The sequence below is a fragment of the Nerophis ophidion genome, linkage group LG09 (genome assembly GCF_033978795.1).
Source record: "Nerophis ophidion isolate RoL-2023_Sa linkage group LG09, RoL_Noph_v1.0, whole genome shotgun sequence".
In the NCBI taxonomy this organism is placed as follows: Eukaryota; Metazoa; Chordata; class Actinopteri; order Syngnathiformes; family Syngnathidae; genus Nerophis; species Nerophis ophidion.
In genome coordinates, this window is record NC_084619.1 from 71,579,755 (window position 1) to 71,603,535 (window position 23,781).

The 23,781-nt window shown below is 39.2% G+C and overlaps 1 protein-coding gene across 1 annotated transcript in view; it reads left to right on the forward strand.

The window, feature by feature from the left end:
- The first annotated feature begins 1,763 nt into the window (after positions 1-1,763).
- grem2b (gremlin 2, DAN family BMP antagonist b) overlaps positions 1,764-23,781 on the forward strand; it is a 42,788-nt gene continuing 20,770 nt past the window's right edge. Inside the window, exon 1 of the mRNA XM_061911745.1 lies at positions 1,764-2,191. Coding sequence (XP_061767729.1) covers positions 2,136-2,191 — 56 coding nt within the window. The 5' untranslated portion in view covers positions 1,764-2,135. The remainder of the gene's footprint in view (positions 2,192-23,781) is intronic.

Genomic DNA, 23,781 nt, shown 5'->3' on the forward strand with positions numbered 1-23,781 from the left:
CCTTCCCCCCCATTTTTTCTTCATTAGCTGGATCCTAGCGTGCTGTTTTTGCCAGTACTGTACAATGTGTTTACATTTATTTTGTTATATTTTCTGTTTTAAGCATTTTTCATATTTTTTTAATTTTTGCAAAAACCTTTTCTTTTAGTTTTTTTTTTCAAAATGGGTTCTTTTTTGGGTTATACATGTATACATTTTTTACAAAAATATTTATATCTATATTTTAATTAAATATTATTTTTTGTTACTTTGGTTTCATCCCCCAATTTTTTTTACTTGTTTGATTCTCATGTTTTTCTTTTTGGCATTTTTGAATTGCCTCCTTCCCCCCCCCCCACCTATTTTTTCTTCATTTGCTGGATCCTAGGGTGCTGTTTTTGCCAGTACTGTACAATGTGTTTACATTTATTTTGTTATATTTTCTGTTTTAAGCATTTTTCATATTTTTTTTAATTTTTGCAAAAACCTTTTCTTTTAGTTTTTTTTTCCTTGTTAAAACTTTATTTTGTTTACCTTATTACATTTTCATCCCCTTCCCTCACCCATATTTTCTCTTTTTGTTTTCTCTCCTAAGTTTTTTTTTTTTTTATCTTCTTCGAATTTGCTTTTCAGAGCAGGCGGTGTATTTTTCTATTTCATTACTTGTATTTATTTTCTACTTCAATTGTTTTCTTTTGTCCTTTTTGTATTAATTCCTTTTTTTAGTCAATTTTTTTTGTGCATTTTTTCCCTTTTTTATACCGTATTGAATTTTATTATATATATATTTTTTTACTTTATCCCCCTTTTTTTCCTAAAGGTTTTCATCGTTTTCTCATTTGCTTTTTCAGAGCGGGCTTTTATTTGGAAATACATTTTTAAATTGTATTATTTTTCATTCATAATGAATTTATTTTGTCATGTATGTTCCTTTCTCATGTACATATTTATTTATTTACAAAAAAATATTTTCAGTTTTTTTTCCCTCTTTACTAGTACTTCATTTTATTTTGTTTCTTTTGGGAAGACATTTTTCTCCAATTCTAAATTTTTTCAAAAGTAAAAAAAAAAAAGCAAAATTGATATTTTATTGCTTAAACCAGTGGTCCCCAACCTTTTTGTATCCGCGCTTGATAATTTTTTTTTTCTTTGTCATGAAAAAGGGAGGTTTTTGTGGTCAGTGCATTAATTGTAAGTGTATATTGTGTTTTTTATGTTGATTTTAAATTGTTTTATTTTATTTTTTTTAAATAAAAATTTATAAAAAAATCTTCTGCGGCCCTGTGGTTGGGGACCACTGGCTTAAACCATCTATACTCATAATATTGCCTAAAAAACGGCTAATACATGTTTTAAAAGTGCAATCAGACAATTCACCGCCTCACAAAACACTCGACTCTCCGAGTCCCACCTTAAAGACCGACGTTAGATGACAGTAGCATAGTAGGCCTAAGTATTCATAGAAAACAAGGCCGATATTTTATTTAACGAACATATTTAATATTTTTGGCCACTGTAACATCACACTAAATTTGAACGGTAACACTGTGTTAGAACGATGGAAAATAAAACAAAAAACGTAATTCCTTGGTGCACCACTAGATGGAGCACCACAGTTTGAGAATCACTGGGTTGAAATATGGAGAAGAAAACACAGACAAATACCAACACACGCACACACACACACACACACACACACACACACACACACACACACACACACACACACACACACACACACACACACACACACACACACACACACACACACACACACACAAGGAGAAGGGCCAATAAGAGAAAAGTGTCCCAGTCCTGAGGAGGAAAGAGGGTGGTGTGGATTCAAACTAAGTCTGAAGGTTTTCCAGTCCCTGGAACACACACTCTCTCTCTCTCTCTCTCTCTCTCTCTCTCTCTCTCTCTCTCTCTCTCTCACACACACACACACACACACACACACGCACACACACACACTACAAACACCAACCGAGAGCCGGTCTGGCCGTCTTCGAGTCCTGGCGCGGCTCACAGGAACCACGGGAGAGACAAAGCAACATGACAGACGGGTCAAAAGTCAACAAGCCTGAGGATACTGCAGACTTTGTCGTCATGGAAACCGGAACCTGGCAGCGGACGCAAGGACCGCCGATGGAAGAATGAGCTGCCTTGACCGCGTCCTCCACACGCCACCTTCACACAACTGTGCTGAGAGGTACACGTCCCACACTCCTTTGGCACTTGAACGCATCGCTCCAGCAGTGATGTAAGCTTTTGTATTTAATGCATGGAGAAAATCAATAGGATTTTTCATGACTAAAAACGTCAACCTTAGGATTTCCCCATTTGCGGACATTTAGGCATTTAGTGACATCAAATCCATTTTAAAACATTTTTCATGAAAAACTCTGCGTAGGAATCATGACAAAAGGAGACAATGTCCACCAGAGGAACTGTAGTTGCACATTGTTGCTGTTTTTGAGGACCTCACGCAAAAATAACACCAGTCAAAGATCCTCTTTATGCCAGGAGGGCTCTGCCAAAAGGACGAGTCAAAGATCCTGTAAATGACAGGAGCAATCTGAAAAAAAAAGAAAAAAAAAGCCACTAGGCAAAGATCCTTTTTGTGCATATTCCAAGGGCACGGCTGTTTTTAGGAACCTGATGTAAAAAGGCAAGTCAAATATCCTTTAAAGCTAACAAAATGCGAGGAAGGAAAAATCTATTGAAAGATTTCCTATAAAAATGCCAAGAAAGAATGTTTGCTGTTTTTGGGAATCTGCTGCAAAAACACTCACCAAAGATCCTTTATACGACAGGAACCCTGTACTGTTTTTAAGACCACACAGCATAAAAGAGCTCAAAGAACGTACATGACAGCTGTTTATGAAGACCTGCTGCAAAATCACAAGTCAAAGATCCTTTATATTACAAGAGTGCTGTCCTCTGCTGTTTTTATGCGCCGGCTGCAAAAAGGCTAATCAAAGATCCTTTATATCACATTCTTGCTGTTTTTGAGGACTTCATGCAAAAATAACACCAGTCAAAGATCCTCTTTATGCCAGGAGGGCTCTGTCAAAAGGACAAGTCAAAGATCCTGTAAATGACAGGAGCAATCTGAAAAAAAAAAGCCACTAGGCAAAGATCCTTTTTGTGCATATTCCAAGGGCACAGCTGTTTTTAGGAACCTGATGTAAAAAGGCAAGTCAAATATCCTTTAAAGCACCGTGTGGTTCTTAACAAAATGCGAGGGTTGAAAGATTTCCTATAAAAATGCCAAGAAAGAATGTTTGCTGTTTTTGGGAATCTGCTGCAAAAACACTCACCAAAGATCCTTTATACGACAGGAACCCTGTACTGTTTTTAAGACCACACAGCATAAAAGAGCTCAAAGAACGTACATGACAGCTGTTTATGAAGACCTGCTGCAAAATCACAAGTCAAAGATCCTTTATATTACAAGAGTACTGTACTTTGCTGTTTTTATGCGCCGGCTGCAAAAAGGCTAATCAAAGATCCTTTATATCACATTGTTGCTGTTTTTGAGGACCTCATGCAAAAATAACACCAGTCAAAGATCCTCTTTATGCCAGGAGGGCTCTGCCAAAAGGACAAGTCAAAGATCCTGTAAATGACAGGAGCAATCTGAAAAAAAAAAAAAAAAAAAGCCACTAGGCAAAGATCCTTTTTGTGCATATTCCAAGGGCACAGCTGTTTTTAGGAACCTGATGTAAAAAGGCAAGTCAAATATCCTTCAAAGCACTGTGTGGTTCTTAACAAAATGCGAGGAAGGAAAAATCTATTGAAAGATTTCCTATAAAAATGCCAAAAAAGAATGTTTGCTGTTTTTGGGAATCTGCTGCAAAAACACTCACCAAAGATCCTTTATATGACAGGAACCCTGTACTGTTTTTAAGAACACACAGCATAAAAGAGCTCAAAGAACGTACATGACAGCTGTTTATGAAGACCTGCTGCAAAATCACAAGTCAAAGATCCTTTATATTACAAGAGTACTGTACTTTGCTGTTTTTATGCGCTGGCTGCAAAAAGGCTAATCAAAGATCCTTTATATCACATTGTTGCTGTTTTTGAGGACCTCATGCAAAAATAACACCAGTCAAAGATCCTCTTTATGCCAGGAGGGCTCTGCCAAAATGACAAGTCAAAAACCTCCAGTAAATGACAGGAGCAATCTGAAAAAAAAGAAAAAAAAAGCCACTAGGCAAAGATCCTTTTTGTGCATATTCCAAGGGCACAGCTGTTTTTAGGAACCTGATGTAAAAAGGCAAGTCAAATATCCTTTAAAGCACTGTGTGGGTTCTTAACAAAATGCGAGGAAGGAAAAATCTATTGAAAGATTTCCTATAAAAATGCCAAGAAAGAATGTTTGCTGTTTTTGGGAATCTGCTGCAAAAACACTCACCAAAGATCCTTTATACGACAGGAACCCTGTACGGTTTTTAAGACCACACAGCATAAAAGAGCTCAAAGAACGTACATGACAGCTGTTTATGAAGACCTGCTGCAAAATCACAAGTCAAAGATCCTTTATATTACAAGAGTACTGTACTTTGCTGTTTTTATGCGCCGGCTGCAAAAAGGCTAATCAAAGATCCTTTATATCACATTGTTGCTGTTTTTGAGGACCTCATGCAAAAATAACACCAGTCAAAGATCCTCTTTATGCCAGGAGGGCTCTGCCACAATGACAAGTCAAAGATCCTGTAAATGACAGGAGCAATCTGAAAAAAAAAGAAAAAAAAAAGCCACTAGGCAAAGATCCTTTTTGTGCATATTCCAATGGCACAGCTGTTTTTAGGAACCTGATGTAAAAAGGCAAGTCAAATATATTTTAAAGCACTGTGTGGTTCTTAACAAAATGCGAGGATTGAAAGATTTCCTATAAAAATGCCAAGAAAGAATCTTTGCTGTTTTTGGGAATCTGCTGCAAAAACACTCACCAAAGATCCTTTATACGACAGGAACCCTGTACGGTTTTTAAGACCACACAGCATAAAAGAGCTCAAAGAACGTACATGACAGCTGTTTATGAAGACCTGCTGCAAAATCACAAGTCAAAGATCCTTTATATTACAAGAGTGCTGTACTTTGCTGTTTTTATGCGCCGGCTGCAAAAAGGCTAATCAAAGATCCTTTATATCACATTGTTGCTGTTTTTGAGGACCTCATGCAAAAATAACACCAGTCAAAGATCCTCTTTATGCCAGGAGGGCTCCGTCAAAAGGACAAGTTAAAGATCCTGTAAATGACAGGAGCAATCTGCAAAAAAAAAAAAAAGCCACTAGGCAAAGATCCTTTTTGTGCATATTCCAAGGGCACAGCTGTTTTTAGGAACCTGATGTAAAAAGGCAAGTCAAATGTCCTTCAAAGCACTGTGTGGGTTCTTAACAAAATGCGAGGAAGGAAAAATCTATTGAAAGATTTTCTATAAAAATGCCAAGAAAGAATGTTTGCTGTTTTTGGGAATCTGCTGCAAAAACACTCACCAAAGATCCTTTATACGACAGGAACCCTGTACTGTTTTTAAGAACACACAGCATAAAAGAGCTCAAAGAACGTACATGACAGCTGTTTATGAAGACCTGCTGCAAAATCACAAGTCAAAGATCCTTTATATTACAAGAGTGCTGTACTTTGCTGTTTTTATGCGCCGGCTGCAAAAAGGCTAATCAAAGATCTTTTATATTACAAGAGTACTGTACTTTGCTGTTTTTATGCGCCGGCTGCAAAAAGGATAATCAAAGATCCTTTATATCACATTGTTGCTGTTTTTGAGGACCTCACGCAAAAATAACACCAGTCAAAGATCCTCTTTATGCCAGGAGGGCTCTGCCAAAAGGACAAGTCAAAGATCCTGTAAATGACAGGAGCAATCTGCAAAAAAAAAAAAAAGCCACTAGGCAAAGATCCTTTTTGTGCATATTCCAATGGCACAGCTGTTTTTAGGAACCTGATGTAAAAAGGCAAGTCAAATATACTTTAAAGCACTGTGTGGTTCTTAACAAAATGCGAGGATTGAAAGATTTCCTATAAAAATGCCAAGAAAGAATCTTTGCTGTTTTTGGGAATCTGCTGCAAAAACACTCACCAAAGATCCTTTATACGACAGGAACCCTGTACGGTTTTTAAGACCACACAGCATAAAAGAGCTCAAAGAACGTACATGACAGCTGTTTATGAAGACCTGCTGCAAAATCACAAGTCAAAGATCCTTTATATTACAAAAGTACTGTACTTTGCTGTTTTTATGCGCCGGCTGCAAAAAGGCTAATCAAAGATCCTTTATATCACATTGTTGCTGTTTTTGAGGACCTCATCCAAAAATAACACCAGTCAAAGATCCTCTTTATGCCAGGAGGGCTCTGCCAAAATGACAAGTCAAAGATCCTGTAAATGACAGGAGCAATCTGAAAAAAAAAAAAAGCCACTAGGCAAAGATCCTTTTTGTGCATATTCCAAGGGCACAGCTGTTTTTAGGAACCTGATGTAAAAAGGCAAGTCAAATATCCTTTAAAGCACTGTGTGGTTCTTAACAAAATGCGAGGAAGGAAAAATCTATTGAAAGATTTCCTATAAAAATGCCAAGAAAGAATGTTTGCTGTTTTTGGGAATCCGCTGCAAAAACACTCACCAAAGATCCTTTATACGACAGGAACCCTGTACTGTTTTTAAGAACACACAGCATAAAAGAGCTCAAAGAACGTACATGACAGCTGTTTATGAAGACCTGCTGCAAAATCACAAGTCAAAGATCCTTTATATTACAAGAGTACTGTACTTTGCTGTTTTTATGCGACGGCTGCAAAAAGGCTAATCAAAGATCCTTTATATCACATTGTTGCTGTTTTTGAGGACCTCATGCAAAAATAACACCAGTCAAAGATCCTCTTTATGCCAGGAGGGCTCTGCCAAAATGACAAGTCAAAGATCCTGTAAATGACAGGAGCAATCTGAAAAAAAAAGAAAAAAAAAGCCACTAGGCAAAGATCCTTTTTGTGCATATTCCAAGGGCACAGCTGTTTTTAGGAACCTGATGTAAAAAGGCAAGTCAAATATCCTTTAAAGCTAACAAAATGCGAGGAAGGAAAAATCTATTGAAAGATTTCCTATAAAAATGCCAAGAAAGAATGTTTGCTGTTTTTGGGAATCTGCTGCAAAAACACTCACCAAAGATCCTTTATACGACAGGAACCCTGTACGGTTTTTAAGACCACACAGCATAAAAGAGCTCAAAGAACGTACATGACAGCTGTTTATGAAGACCTGCTGCAAAATCACAAGTCAAAGATCCTTTATATTACAAGAGTACTGTCCTCTGCTGTTTTTATGCGCCGGCTGCAAAAAGGCTAATCAAAGATCCTTTATATCACATTGTTGCTGTTTTTGAGGACATCATGCAAAAATAACACCAGTCAAAGATCCTCTTTATGCCAGGAGGGCTCTGTCAAAAGGACAAGTCAAAGATCCTGTAAATGACAGGAGCAATCTGAAAAAAAAAGCCACTAGGCAAAGATCCATTTTGTGCATATTCCAAGGGCACAGCTGTTTTTAGGAACCTGATGTAAAAAGGCAAGTCAAATATCCTTTAAAGCACTGTGTGGGTTCTTAACAAAATGCAAGGATTGAAAGATTTCCTATAAAAATGCCAAGAAAGAATGTTTGCTGTTTTTGGGAATCTGCTGCAAAAACACTCACCAAAGATCCTTTATACGACAGGAACCCTGTACGGTTTTTAAGACCACACAGCATAGAAGAGCTCAAAGAACGTACATGACAGCTGTTTATGAAGACCTGCTGCAAAATCACAAGTCAAAGATCCTTTATATTACAAGAGTACTGTACTTTGCTGTTTTTATGCGCCGGCTGCAAAAAGGCTAATCAAAGATCCTTTATATTACAAGAGTACTGTACTTTGCTGTTTTTATGCACTGACTTTAAAAAGGATAATCAAAGATCCTTTATATCACAGGACTCCTGTGCTGTTTTTGATGAGCACCTACTTATCTTACACGGAGCCAGTCAAAGATCCTTTATATGAAAATGGGGCTCTGATGCTTTTAGGAATCTGCTGCAAAAACACGAGTCAAACGTGGACCCCGACTTAAACAAGTTTCAAAACTTATAGGGGTCAATTGTACACAATATGTACTGTACTGTGCAATCTACTAATACAAGTCTCTATCAATCAATCAAAGATCCTTTATTTACAAGAGTGGTTTGCTGTTTTTATGAGCTGGCTGCAAAAAAGCTAATCAAAAATCCTGACAGGACAAACAGTACGAAAAGCCAGTCTTAAAACGTAAATATGCCAGGAGTGCTCTGCTGTTTTTAGGAATCTGTTACAAAAACACTAGTCAAAGATCTTTTTTACATGAGGAACCTTGTACTATTTTTAATGACGATACAACCCAAAAAAGCTCAACTAAAACCCAAGTCAAAGATCCTTTATGTTACAAGAGTGGACTACTGTTTTTATAAATCTGCTGCAAAAAGGCTAATCAAAGATCCATTATGCGACAGAAATCCTGTGCTGTTTTTTTATAAAGACATACAGTACAAAAAAACAGTGAAATATTACTAAGGTGCTCTGCTGTTTTTAGGAATCTGCTGCAAAAAACACTTGTCAAAGATCCTTTATGTGACAAAGGTGCTCTGATGATTATTAGTATATTGTACATAAACAGTAGTAAAAAAAGATCCTTACTATGACAAGAGTGGTCTACTGTTTGTAAGTCCCTAGTAGCAAAACACTGGTCAAAGATCCTTAACATGACAAGAGTGGTCTACTCTTTGTAAGGACCAACTACCAAAAACTAGTCAAAGATCCTTAATATGACAAAAATGGTCTACTGTTTGTAAGGACCTACTACCACAACACTGGTCGAAGATCCTTAATATGACAAGAGTGGTCTACTCTTTGTAAGGACCTACTACCGAAACACTAAACAAAGATCCTTAATATGACAAGAGTGGTCTACTCTTTGAAAGGACCTACTACCAAAAACTAGTCAAAGATCCTTAATATGACAAAAATGGTCTACTGTTTGTAAGGACCTACTACCGAAACACTAAACAAAGATCCTTAATATGACAAGAGTGGTCCACTCTTTGTAAGGACCTACTACCAAAAACTAGTCAAAGATCCTTAATATCACAAAAATGGTCTACTGTTTGTAAGGACCTACTATCAAAACACTGGTCGAAGATCCTTAATATGACAAGAGTGGTCTACTCTTTGTAAGGACCTACTACCAAAAACTAGTCAAAGATCCTTAATATGACAAAAATGGTCTACTGTTTGTAAGGACCTACTATCAAAACACTGGTCGAAGATCCTTAATATGACAAGAGTGGTCTACTCTTTGTAAGGACCAACTACCAAAAACTAGTCAAAGATCCTTAATATGACAAAAATGGTCTACTGTTTGTGAGGACCTACTACCCCAACACTGGTCGAAGATCCTTAATATGACAAGAGTGGTCTACCCTTTGTAAGTCCCTAGTAGCAAAACACTCGTCAAAGATCCTTAATATGACAAGAGTGGTCCTCTGTTTGTAAGGACCTACTACTGAAACACTAAACAAAGATCCTTGATATGACAAGAGTGGTCTACTCTTTGTAAGGACCTACTACCAAAAACTAGTCAAAGATCCTTTAATATGACAAGAGTGGTCTACTGTTTGCAGGGGCGACGCTAGGGATTTTGGGCCCCATGAAAAGAATCTTTACAGGGCCCCTGTATCTTTATAGGACTCCTCTGTACTATAATTTCATCATCAGTAGGGGCCTCTCTGGGCCCCCCTCCATCATGGGCCCCTAGAATCCGTCTCCTTTACCCCCCCTTTTCGGCGCCCCTGACTGTTTGTAAGGACCTACTACCAAAACACTAGTCAAAGATCCTTAATATGAATGGAGTCTTTTGCTGTTTGTAGGAATAGTCTGACAAAACACAAGTCAAAGATCGTCTAGGTGACAACTATGTCCTCTTTGTAGGACTGACTTCAATCTGGTCACAGTGAGAACATAGTCCTTTTTAAATAGTCCTTTTTAAATCGTCCTTTTTAAATAGTCATTTTTAAATAGTCCTTTTTAAATCGTCCTTTTTAAAAGTGATATATGTTGTGAGTTGTGTTGATCAAAGTCCAGGAGGTAAAGTCATACATTTTCACACAAAATGAAGTTTGGCACATGAAGTGTAAAAAAAACAGCAGCAATGAGCGAGTAGGACTTGTTCCACAGTCGTGTGGAATCACACCATGTGGACTTCCATCATGTGGACCTCCATCATGTGGACCTCCATCATGTGGACCTCCATCATGTGGACCTCCATCACGTGGGCCTCCATCATGTGGGCCTCCATCATGTGGACCTCCATCATGTGGACCTCCATCATGTGGACCTCCATCATGTGGACCTCCATCGTGTGGACCTCTATCATGTGGACCTCTATCATGTGGACCTCCATCATGTGGACCTCCTTCACGTGGACCTCCTTCACGTGGACCTCCATCATGTGGACCACCTTCATGTGGACCTCCATCATGTGGACCTCCATCATGTGGACCTCCATCATGTGGACCTACATCATGTGGACCTCCATCATGTGGACCTCCATCATGTGGACCTCCATCATGTGGACCTCCATCATGTGGACCTCCCTCATGTGGACCTCTATCGTGTGGACCTCCTTCATGTGGACCTCCATCATGTGGACCTACATCATGTGGACCTCCATCATGTGGACATCATCTGGACCTCCATCATGTGGACCTCCATCATGTGGACCTCCATCATGTGGACCTCCATCATGTGGACCTCTATCATGTGGACCTCCATCACGTGGACCTCCATCATCTGGACCTCCATCATGTGGACCTCCATCATGTGGACCTCCATCATGTGGACCTCCATCATGTGGACCTCCATCATGTGGACCTCTATCATGTGGACCTCCATCATGTGGACCTCCATCATGTGGACCTCCATCATGTGGACCTCCATCACGTGGACCTCCATCATGTGGACCTCCATCATGTGGACCTCCTTCATGTGGACCTCCATCATGTGGACCTCCATCACGTGGACCTCCTTCACGTGGACCTCCATCATGTGGGCCTCCATCATGTGGGCCTCCATCATGTGGACCTCCATCATGTGGACCTCCATCATGTGGACCTCCATCATGTGGACCTCCATCATGTGGGCCTCCATCATGTGGGCCTCCATCATGTGGACCTCCATCATGTGGACCTCCATCATGTGGACCTCCATCATGTGGACCTCCATCGTGTGGACCTCTATCATGTGGACCTCTATCATGTGGACCTCCATCATGTGGACCTCCATCACGTGGACCTCCTTCACGTGGACCTCCATCATGTGGACCACCTTCATGTGGACCTCCATCATGTGGACCTCCATCATGTGGACCTCCATCATGTGGACCTACATCATGTGGACCTCCATCATGTGGACCTCCATCATGTGGACCTCCATCATGTGGACCTCCATCATGTGGACCTCCCTCATGTGGACCTCTATCGTGTGGACCTCCTTCATGTGGACCTCCATCATGTGGACCTACATCATGTGGACCTCCATCATGTGGACATCATCTGGACCTCCATCATGTGGACCTCCATCATGTGGACCTCCATCATGTGGACCTCCATCATGTGGACCTCTATCATGTGGACCTCCATCACGTGGACCTCCATCATCTGGACCTCCATCATGTGGACCTCCATCATGTGGACCTCCATCATGTGGACCTCCATCATGTGGACCTCCATCATGTGGACCTCTATCATGTGGACCTCCATCATGTGGACCTCCATCATGTGGACCTCCATCATGTGGACCTCCATCACGTGGACCTCCATCATGTGGACCTCCATCATGTGGACCTCCTTCATGTGGACCTCCATCATGTGGACCTCCATCATGTGGACCTCCATCATGTGGACCTCCATCACGTGGACCTCCATCACGTGGACCTCCATCATGTTGACCTCCATCATGTGGACCTCCTTCATGTGGCCTCCATAATGTGGACCTCCATCATGTGGACCTCCATCATGTGGACCTCCATCATGTGGACCTCCATCATGTGGACCTCCATCATGTGGACCTCTATCATGTGGACCTCCATCATGTGGACCTCCATCATGTGGACCTCTATCATGTGGACCTCTATCATGTGGACCTCCATCATGTGGACCTCCATCACGTGGACCTCCTTCACGTGGACCTCCATCATGTGGACCTCTATCGTGTGGACCTCCATCATGTGGACCTTCATCATGTGGACCTCTATCATGTGGACCTCCATCACGTGGACCTCCATCATGTGGACCTCCATCATGTGGACCTCTATCGTGTGGACCTCCATCATGTGGACCTCCATCATGTGGACCTCCATCATGTGGACCTCCATCATGTGGACTTCCATCATGTGGACCTCCATCATGTGGACCTCCATCATGTGGACCTCCATCACGTGGACCTCCATCACGTGGACCTCTATCATGTGGACCTCCATCATGTGGACCTCCATCATGTGGACCTCCATCATGTGGACCTCCATCCTGTGGACCTCCATCATGTGGACCTCCATCACGTGGACCTCCATCATGTGGACCTCTATCATGTGGACCTCCATCATGTGGACCTCCATCATGTGGACCTCCATCATGTGGACCTCCATCATGTGGACCTCCATCGTGTGGACCTCCATCATGTGGACCTCCATCATGTGGACCTCTATCATGTGGACCTCCATCATGTGGACCTCCATCATGTGGACCTCCATCATGTGGACCTCCATCATGTGGACCTCTATCTTGAGGACCTCCTTCATGTGGACCTCCATCATGTGGACCTCCATCATGTGGACCTCCATCATGTGGACCTCTATCTTGAGGACCTCCATCATGTGGACCTCCATCATGTGGACCTCTATCGTGTGGACCTCTATCGTGTGGACCTCCATCATGTGGACCTCCATCATGTGGACCTCTATCATGTGGACCTCCATCACGTGGACCTCCATCATGTGGACCTCCATCATGTGGACCTCCATCATGTGGACCTCCATCGTGTGGACCTCTATCGTGTGGACCTCCATCATGTGGACCTCCATCATGTGGACCTCTATCATGTGGACCTCCATCACGTGGACCTCCATCATGTGGACCTCCATCATGTGGACCTCTATCGTGTGGACCTCCATCATGTGGACCTCCATCATGTGGACCTCCATCATGTGGACCTCCATCATGTGGACCTCTATCATGTGGACCTCCATTATGTGGACCTCCATCATGTAGACCTCCATCATGTGGACCTCCATCATGTGGACCTCCATCATGTGGATCTCTATCATGTGGACCTCCATCACGTGGACCTCCATCATGTGGACCTCCATCATGTGGACCTCCATCATGTGGACCTCCATCATGTGGACCTCTATCATGTGGACCTCCATCATGTGGACCTCCATCATGTAGACCTCCATCATGTGGACCTCCATCATGTGGACCTCCATCATGTGGACCTCCATCATGTGGACCTCCATCATGTGGACCTCCATCATGTGGACCTCCATCATGTGGACCTCCATCATGTGGACCTCCATCATGTGGACCTCCATCATGTGGACCTCCATCATGTGGACCTCCATCATGTGGACCTCCATCATGTGGACCTCTATCATGTGGACCTCCATCATGTGGACCTCCATCATGTAGACCTCCATCATGTGGACCTCCATCATGTGGACCTCCATCATGTGGATCTCTATCATGTGGACCTCCATCACGTGGACCTCCATCATGTGGACCTCCATCATGTGGACCTCCATCATGTGGACCTCCATCATGTGGACCTCCATCATGTGGACCTCCATCATGTGGACCTCCATCATGTGGACCTCCATCATGTGGACCTCTATCATGTGGACCTCCATCACGTGGACCTCTATCATGTGGACCTCCATCATGTGGACCTCTATCGTGTGGACCTCCATCATGTGGACCTTCATCATGTGGACCTCTATCATGTGGACCTCCATCACGTGGACCTCCATCATGTGGACCTCCATCATGTGGACCTCTATCGTGTGGACCTCCATCATGTGGACCTCCATCACGTGGACCTCCATCATGTGGACCTCCATCATGTGGACCTCCATCATGTGGACCTCCATCATGTGGACCTCCATCACGTGGACCTCCATCATGTGGACCTCCATCATGTGGACCTCTATCATGTGGACCTCTATCATTAGACCTCCATCATGTGGACCTCCTTCATGTGGACCTCCATCATGTGGACCTCCATCATGTGGACCTCCATCACGTGGACCTCCATCATGTGGACCTCCATCATGTGGACCTCTATCGTGTGGACCTCCATCATGTGGACCTCCATCATGTGGACCTCCATCACGTGGACCTCCACCATGTGGACCTCCATCATGTGGACCTCCTTCATGTGGACCTCCATCATGTGGACCTCCATCATGTGGACCTCCTTCATGTGGACCTCCATCATGTGGACCTCCTTCATGTGGACCTCCATCATGTGGACCTCCATCATGTGGACCTCCATCATGTGGACCTCCATCATGTGGACCTCTATCGTGTGGACCTGTGTGGTAAAGAGTAAAGAGCTGACAAGTGGAACTTGATTGGAGCTTTGAGAGACGGACCTAAGGATGACTTTCTTCCAGCGGAATACCACAAAAGTAGCCTTTGCTGTTTTTTAGGACTGTGCTACAAAATGACAATCAATGATCTTCAACATGAAAGGAGCCCCTTTAATACAACATAAAAATATGCTGTTTTTAGGAAACTCATGCAAAAACGCCAAGTCAAAGATCTTCTACATGACAAGACCACTGCTGTTGTTTTAGGACTTTACTATAAAAATGACACTCAATGATGTCCAACATGAAAGGAGCTCTCTGCTGTTTTTAAAGACTTAATGCAAAAACAATAGCAGTCAAATAACATCTGCATGACAGTAGTGTGTTGCTGTAACACCACCATCTATGTAACACCACCATCTATGTAACACCACCATCTATGCAAAACCACCATCTATGTAACACCACCATCTATGTAACACCACCATCTATACAACACCACCATCCCTGCAACACCACATCTATGTAACACCACTATCTATGCAACACCACCATCTATGTAACACCACCATCTATGTAACACCACCATATATGCAACACCACCATCTATGCAACACCACATCTATGTAACACCACATCTATGTAATACCACCATCTATGCAACACCACATCTATGCAACACCACCATCTATGTAACACCACCATCTCTGCAACACCACCATCTATGTAACACCACCATCTATGTAACACCACCATCTATGCAACACCACCGTCTATGTAACAAAACCATCTATGTAGCACCGCCGTCTATGTAACACCACCATCTATGTAACACCACCATCTCTTCAACACCACATCTATGTAACACCACCATCTATGCAACACCACATCTATGCAACACCACATCTATGCAACACCACCAGCTATGTAACACCACCATCTATGCAACACCACCATCTATGTAACACCACCATCTCTGCAACACCACCATCTATGTAACACCACCATCTATGTAACACCACCATCTATGCAACACCACCGTCTATGTAACACAACCATCTATGTAACACCGCCGTCTATGTAACACCACCATCTATGTAACACCACCATCTCTGCAACACCACCATCTATGTAACACCACCATCTATGTAATACCACCATCTATGTAACACAACTATCTATGTAACACCACCATCTATGTAACACCACCATCTATGCAACACCGCCATCTATGCAACACCACCATCTATGTAACACCACCATCTATGCAACACCACCATCTATGCAACACCACATCTATGTAACACCACCATCTATACAACACCACCATCCCTGCAACACCACAGCTATGTAACACCACTATCTATGCAACACCACCATCTATGCAACACCACCATCTATGTAACACCACCATCTATGTAACACCACCATCTATGCAACACCACCATCTATGCAACACCACATCTATGTAACACCACATCTATGTAACACCACCATCTATGCAACACCACATCTATGCAACACCACCATCTGTGTAACACCACCATCTATGCAACACCACCATCTATGTAACACCACCATCTCTGCAACACCACCATCTATGTAACACCACCATCTATGTAACACCACCATCTATGCAACACCGCCGTCTATGTAACACAACCATCTATGTAGCGCCACCGTCTATGTAACACCACCATCTCTGCAACACCACATCTATGTAACACCACATCTATGTAACACCACCATCTATGCAACACCACATCTATGCAACACCACCAGCTATGTAACACCACCATCTATGCAACACCACCATCTATGTAACACCACCATCTCTGCAACACCACCATCTATGTAACACCACCATCTATGTAACACCACCATCTATGCAACACCACCGTCTATGTAACACAACCATCTATGTAACACCGCTGTCTATGTAACACCACCATCTATGTAACACCACCATCTCTGCAACACCACCATCTATGTAACACCACCATCTATGTAATACCACCATCTATGTAACACAACTATCTATGTAACACCACCATCTATGTAACACCGCCATCTATGCAACACCACCATCTATGCAACACCACCATCTATGCAACACCACCATCTATGTAACACCACCATCTATGTAACACCACCATCTCTGCAACACCACCATCTATGTAACACCACCATCTATGTAACACCACCATCTATGTAACACCATCATCTATGCAACACCACCATCTATGCAACACCACCATCTATGCAACACCACCATCTATGTAACACCACCATCTATGCAACACCACATCTATGTAACACCACCATCTATGTAACACCACCATCTATGCAACACCACCATCTATGTAACACCACCATCTATGTAACACCATCATCTATGCAACACCACCATCTATGTAACACCACCATCTATGCAACACCACCATCTATGCAACACCACCCTCTATGTAACACCACCATCTCTGCAACACCACCATCCATGTAACACCGCCATCTATGCAACACTACCATCTATGTAACACCACTATCTATGTAACGCCACCATCTATGCAACACCACCATCTATGCAACACCACCATCTATGTAACACCACCATCTATGCAACACCCCATCTATGCAACACCCCATCTATGCACCACCATCTATGCAACACCACATCTATGTAACGCCACCATCTATGCAACACCACCATCTATGCAACACCACCATCTATGTAACACCACCATCTATGTAACGCCACCATCTATGCAACACCACCATCTATGTAACACCACCATCTATGTAACACCACCATCTATGCAACACCACCATCTATGCAACACCACCATCTATGCAACACCACCATCTATGTAACACCACCATCTATGTAACACCACCATCTATGCGACACCACCATCTATGCAACACCACATCTCTGTAACACCACCATCAATGTAACACCATCATCTATGCAACACCACCATCTATGCAACACCACCATCTATGCAACACCACCATCTATGCAACACCACCATCTATGTAACACCACCATCTATGCAACACCACATCTATGTAACACCACCATCTATGTAACACCACCATCTATGCAACACCACCATCTATGTAACACCACCATCTATGTAACACCATCATCTATGCAACACCACCATCCATGTAACACCACCATCCATGCAACACCACCATCTATGCAACACCACCCTCTATGTAACACCACCATCTCTGCAACACCACCATCTATGTAACACCGCCATCTATGCAACACTACCATCTATGTAACACCACTATCTATGTAACGCCACCATCTATGCAACACCACCATCTATGCAACACCACCATCTATGTAACGCCACCATCTATGCAACACCACCATCTATGCAACACCACATCTCTGTAACACCACCATCTATGTAACACCATCATCTATGCAACACCACCATCTATGCAACACCACCATCTATGCAACACCACCATCTATGCAACACCACCATCTATGTAACACCACCATCTATGCAACACCACATTTCTGTAACACCACCATCTATGTAACACCACCATCTATGCAACACCACCATCTCTGTAACACCACCATCTATGCAACACCACCATCTATGCACCACCATCTATGTAACACCACCATCTATGCAAGACCACCATCTATGTAACACCACCATATATGTAACACCACCATCTATGTAACACCACCATCTATGCAACACCACCATCTATGTAACACCAACATCTATGCAACACCACCATCTATGCACCACCATCTATGTAACACCACCATCTATGCAACACCACCATCTATGTAACACCACCATCTATGCAACACCACCATCTATGTAACACCACCATCTATGTAACACCACCATCTATGTAACACCACCCCTTTGCTGTTTTTAGGGATTCTTCTTAAAACAGTAACAAATCTTCTACTACAAATATGCTGTGTTTAGTAAACTCCTGCAAAAACGGCAAGTCAAAGATTCTATTCATGACAAGACCACTGCTGTTGTTTTAGGACTTCATTATAAAAATGACCATTAAAGATCTCCAACATGAAAGGAGCTCGCAGCTGTTTTTAAAGACATATTTCAAAAACAATAGCAGTCAAATAATGTTGTTTTTGCTGTTTTTCACACCAGTTCCTCCATGTAACACCACCACTTTGCTGTTTTTAGGGATTGTCCTTAAAAAACAAAAACAAACAAAAATAAAATCCTTTTAATACAAATATGCTGTTTTTAGGAGTTCACTACAAAAATGGTAGTTAGAGATTCTCTTACCAGGAGTTTGTTACTTTTTGTGACCCCGGGGTCACCGAGTTAGTAATCTTACACTTCATTGGAAATGTATTCAATAATTATATTTCACCTACTTACACTGTACAACATGGTCAAATTACATGAAACTATCTGTTAATGTACACATGTTGTTATTATGTGTTAATGTACACATGTTGTTATCATGTGTTAATGTACACATATTGTTATTATGTGTTAATGTACACATGTACACTGTACAACATGGTCAAATTACATGAAACTATCTGTTAATGTACACATGTTGTTATTATGTGTTAATGTACACATGTTGTTATCATGTGTTAATGTACACATATTGTTATTATGTGTTAATGTACACATATTGTTATTATGTGGTAATGTACACATGTTATTTTGTATTAATGTACACACATTGTTATTATGTGTTAATGTGCACATGTTGTTATTATGTGTTAATGTACACATGTAGTTATTATGTGTTAATGTACACACATTGTTATTATGTGTTAATGTACACATGTAGTTATTATGTGTTAATGTACACAGAGTGTTATGTGTTATTGTACACATGTTATTATGTGTTAATGTACACAAGTTGTTATTATGTGTTAATGTACACATGTAGTTATTATGTGTTAATGTACACATATTGTTATTATGTGTTAATGTAGACAGATTGTTATGTGTTATTGTACACATGTTATTATGTGTTAATGTACACAAGTTGTTATTATGTGTTAATGTACACATGTAGTTATTATGTGTTAATGTACACATATTGTTATTATGTGTTATTGTACACGAGTTGTTATTATGTGTTAATGTACACAGATTGTTATTATGTGTTATTGTACACAAGTTGTTATTATGTGTTAATGTACACATGTAGTTATTATGTGTTAATGTACACATGTTGTTATTATGTGTTAATGTAAACATAGTGTTATTATGTGTTAATGTATACATATTGTTATTATGTGTTATTGTACACATATTGTTATTATGTGTTATTGTACACGAGTTGTTATTATGTGTTAATTTACACAAGTTGTTATTATGTGTTAATGTACACACATTGTTATTATGTGTTAATGTACACACATTGTTATTATGTGTTAATGTACACATGTTATTATGTGTTAATGTACACATGTTGTTATTATGTGTTAATGTAAACATATTGTTATTATGTGTTAATGTACACATATTGTTATTGTACACGAGTTGTTATTATGTGTTAATGTACACAGATTGTTATGTGTTATTGTACACATATTGTTATTATGTGTTATTGTACACGAGTTGTTATTATGTGTTAATGTACACAAGTTGTTATTATGTGTTAATGTACACATGTAGTTATGTGTTATTGTACACGAGTTGTTATTATGTGTTAATGTACACATGTAGTTATTATGTGTTAATGTACACATATTGTTATTATGTGTTAATGTACACATATTGTTATTATGTGTTAATGTACACAAGTTTTTATTATGTGTTATTGTACACAAGTTGTTATTATGTGTTAATGTACACACATTGTTATTATGTGTTAATATACACATATTGTGATTATGTGTTAATGTACACATATTGTTATTATGTGTTAATGTACACATGTAGTTATTATGTGTTAATGTACACATATTGTTATTATGTGTTAATGTACACATATTGTTATTATGTGTTAATGTACACATATTGTTATTATGTGTTAATGTACACGAGTTTTTATTATGTGTTATTGTACACAAGTTGTTATTATGTGTTAATGTACACACATTGTTATTATGTGTTAATGTACACATATTGTTATTATGTGTTAATGTACACATATTGTTATTATGTGTTATTGTACACATGTTATTATTATGTGTTAATGTACACAAATTGTTATTATGTGTTAATGTACACATGTAGTTATTATGTGTTAATGTACACATATTGTTATTATGTGTTATTGTACAGGAGTTGTTATTATTTGTTAATGTACACATGTAGTTATTATGTGTTAATGTACACGAGTTGTTATTATGTGTTATTGTACACGAGTTGTTATTATGTGTTAATGTACACACATTGTTATGTGTTAATGTACACATGTAGTTATTATGTGTTAATGTACACATGTAGTTATTATGTGTTAATGTACACACATTGTTATTATGTGTGAATGTACACATGTTGTCATGTGTTAATGTACACAAGTTGTTATTGTGTGTTAATGTACACACATTGTTATGTGTTAATGTACACATGTAGTTATTATGTGTTAATGTACACATGTAGTTATTATGTGTTAATGTACACACATTGTTATTATGTGTTATTGTACACATGTTGTCATTATGTGTTAATGTACACAAGTTGTTATTATGTGTTAATGTACACATGTAGTTATTATGTGTTAATGTACACATGTAGTTATTATGTGTTAATGTACACACATTGTTATTATGTGTTAATGTACACACGTTGTTATTATGTGTTAATGTACACACATTGTTATTATGTGTTATTGTACACATGTTGTTATTATGTGTCAATGTACACAAGTTTTTATTATGTGTTAATGTACACATGTAGTTATTATGTGTTAATGTACACATATTGTTATTATGTGTTATTGTACACGAGTTGTTATTATGTGTTAATGTACACACATTGTTATGTGTTAATGTACACATGTAGTTATTATGTGTTAATGTACACATGTAGTTATTATGTGTTAATGTACACACATTGTTATTATGTGTGAATGTACACATGTTGTTATTGTGTGTTAATGTACACATGTAGTTATTATGTGTTAATGTACACGAGTTGTTATTATGTGTTAATGTACACATGTAGTTATTATGTATTAATGTACACATATTGTTATTATGTATTAATGTACACATATTGTTATTATGTGTTAATGTACACGAGTTTTTATTATGTGTTATTGTACACAAGTTGTTATTATGTGTTAATGTACACATGTTATTATTATGTGTTAATGTACACATATTGTTATTATGTGTTATTGTACACATGTTATTATTATGTGTTAATGTACACAAATTGTTATTATGTGTTAATGTACACATATTGTTATTATGTGTTATTGTACAGGAGTTGTTATTATGTGTTAATGTACACATGTAGTTATTATGTGTTAATGTACACGAGTTGTTATTATGTGTTATTGTACACGAGTTGTTATTATGTGTTAATGTACACACATTGTTATGTGTTAATGTACACATGTAGTTATTATGTGTTAATGTACACGAGTTGTTATTATGTGTTATTGTACACGAGTTGTTATTATGTGTTAATGTACACACATTGTTATGTGTTAATGTACACATGTAGTTATTATGTGTTAATGTACACATGTAGTTATTATGTGTTAATATACACACATTGTTATTATGTGTTAATGTACACATGTTGTCATTATGTGTTAATGTACACAAGTTGTTATTGTGTGTTAATGTACACACATTGTTATGTGTTAATGTACACATGTAGTTATTATGTGTTAATGTACACATGTAGTTATTATGTGTTAATGTACACACATTGTTATTATGTGTTATTGTACACATGTTGTCATTATGTGTTAATGTACACATGTTGTTATTATGTGTTAATGTACACATATTGTTATTATGTGTTATTTTACACTTATTGTTATTATGTGTTAATGTACACACATTGTTATTATGTGTTAATGTACACAAGTTGTTATTATGTGTTAATGTACACAAGTTGTTATTATGTGTTAATGTACTCATGTTGTTATTATGTATTAATGTACACACATTGTTATTATGTGTTAATGTACACATGTTATTTTGTATTAATGTACACACGCTGTTATTATGTGTTATTGTACACATGTTTTTGTTATGTGTTAATGTACACATGTTATCATGTGTTAATGTACACACGTTGTTATTATGTGTTAATATACACACATTGTTATTATGTGTTAATATACACACATCGTTATTATGTGGTAATGTACACACGTTGTTATTATGTGTTAATGTACACACATTGTTATTATGTGTTAATGTACACAAGTTGTTATTATGTGTTAATTTACACACATTGTTATTATATGTTAATGTACACACATTGTTATTATGTGTTAATGTACACATGTTGTTATTATGTGTTAATGTACACAAGTTGTTATTATGTGTTAATGTACACACATTGTAATGTGTTAATGTACACGTGTAGTTATGTGTTAATGTACACAGATTGTTATTATGTGTTAATGTACACATGTTGTTATTATGTGTTAATGTACACATATTGTTATAACTTGACACATAGGCTCAGGTCAGGCTGATTAGAAGACATAAAACAGACATTAAATAAGTACAAAATATCCAATATGTTAAAATAAATAAACGTATAATGAATATATTTCCTAACTAAAACATGAATAAAATTAAAGTCCCAATGAACATAACATTCATCATTTTAGTCATCATTTTTGTGCTTAAGAAACTTTTTCAGGGCCCCAACAAAAAATCAATCATCAATCAATGTTTATTTATATAGCCCTAAATCACAAGTGTCTCAAAGGTCTGCACAAACCACAACGACATCCTCGGTACAGAGCCCACATAAGGGCAAGGAAAAACTCACCCCAGTGGGACATCAGTGACAGTTACAATGATGACTATGAGAAACCTTGGAGCTGCTCTGCAACAATTTTTTGGGGGATTTCCGAGATAAAGGGAAGGTGAGACACCAGTCGGTAGTTTACCATGGGGTCAGGATTGAGGTTATAACAAACTGAGCGCCCCTTCTGTTTTTTA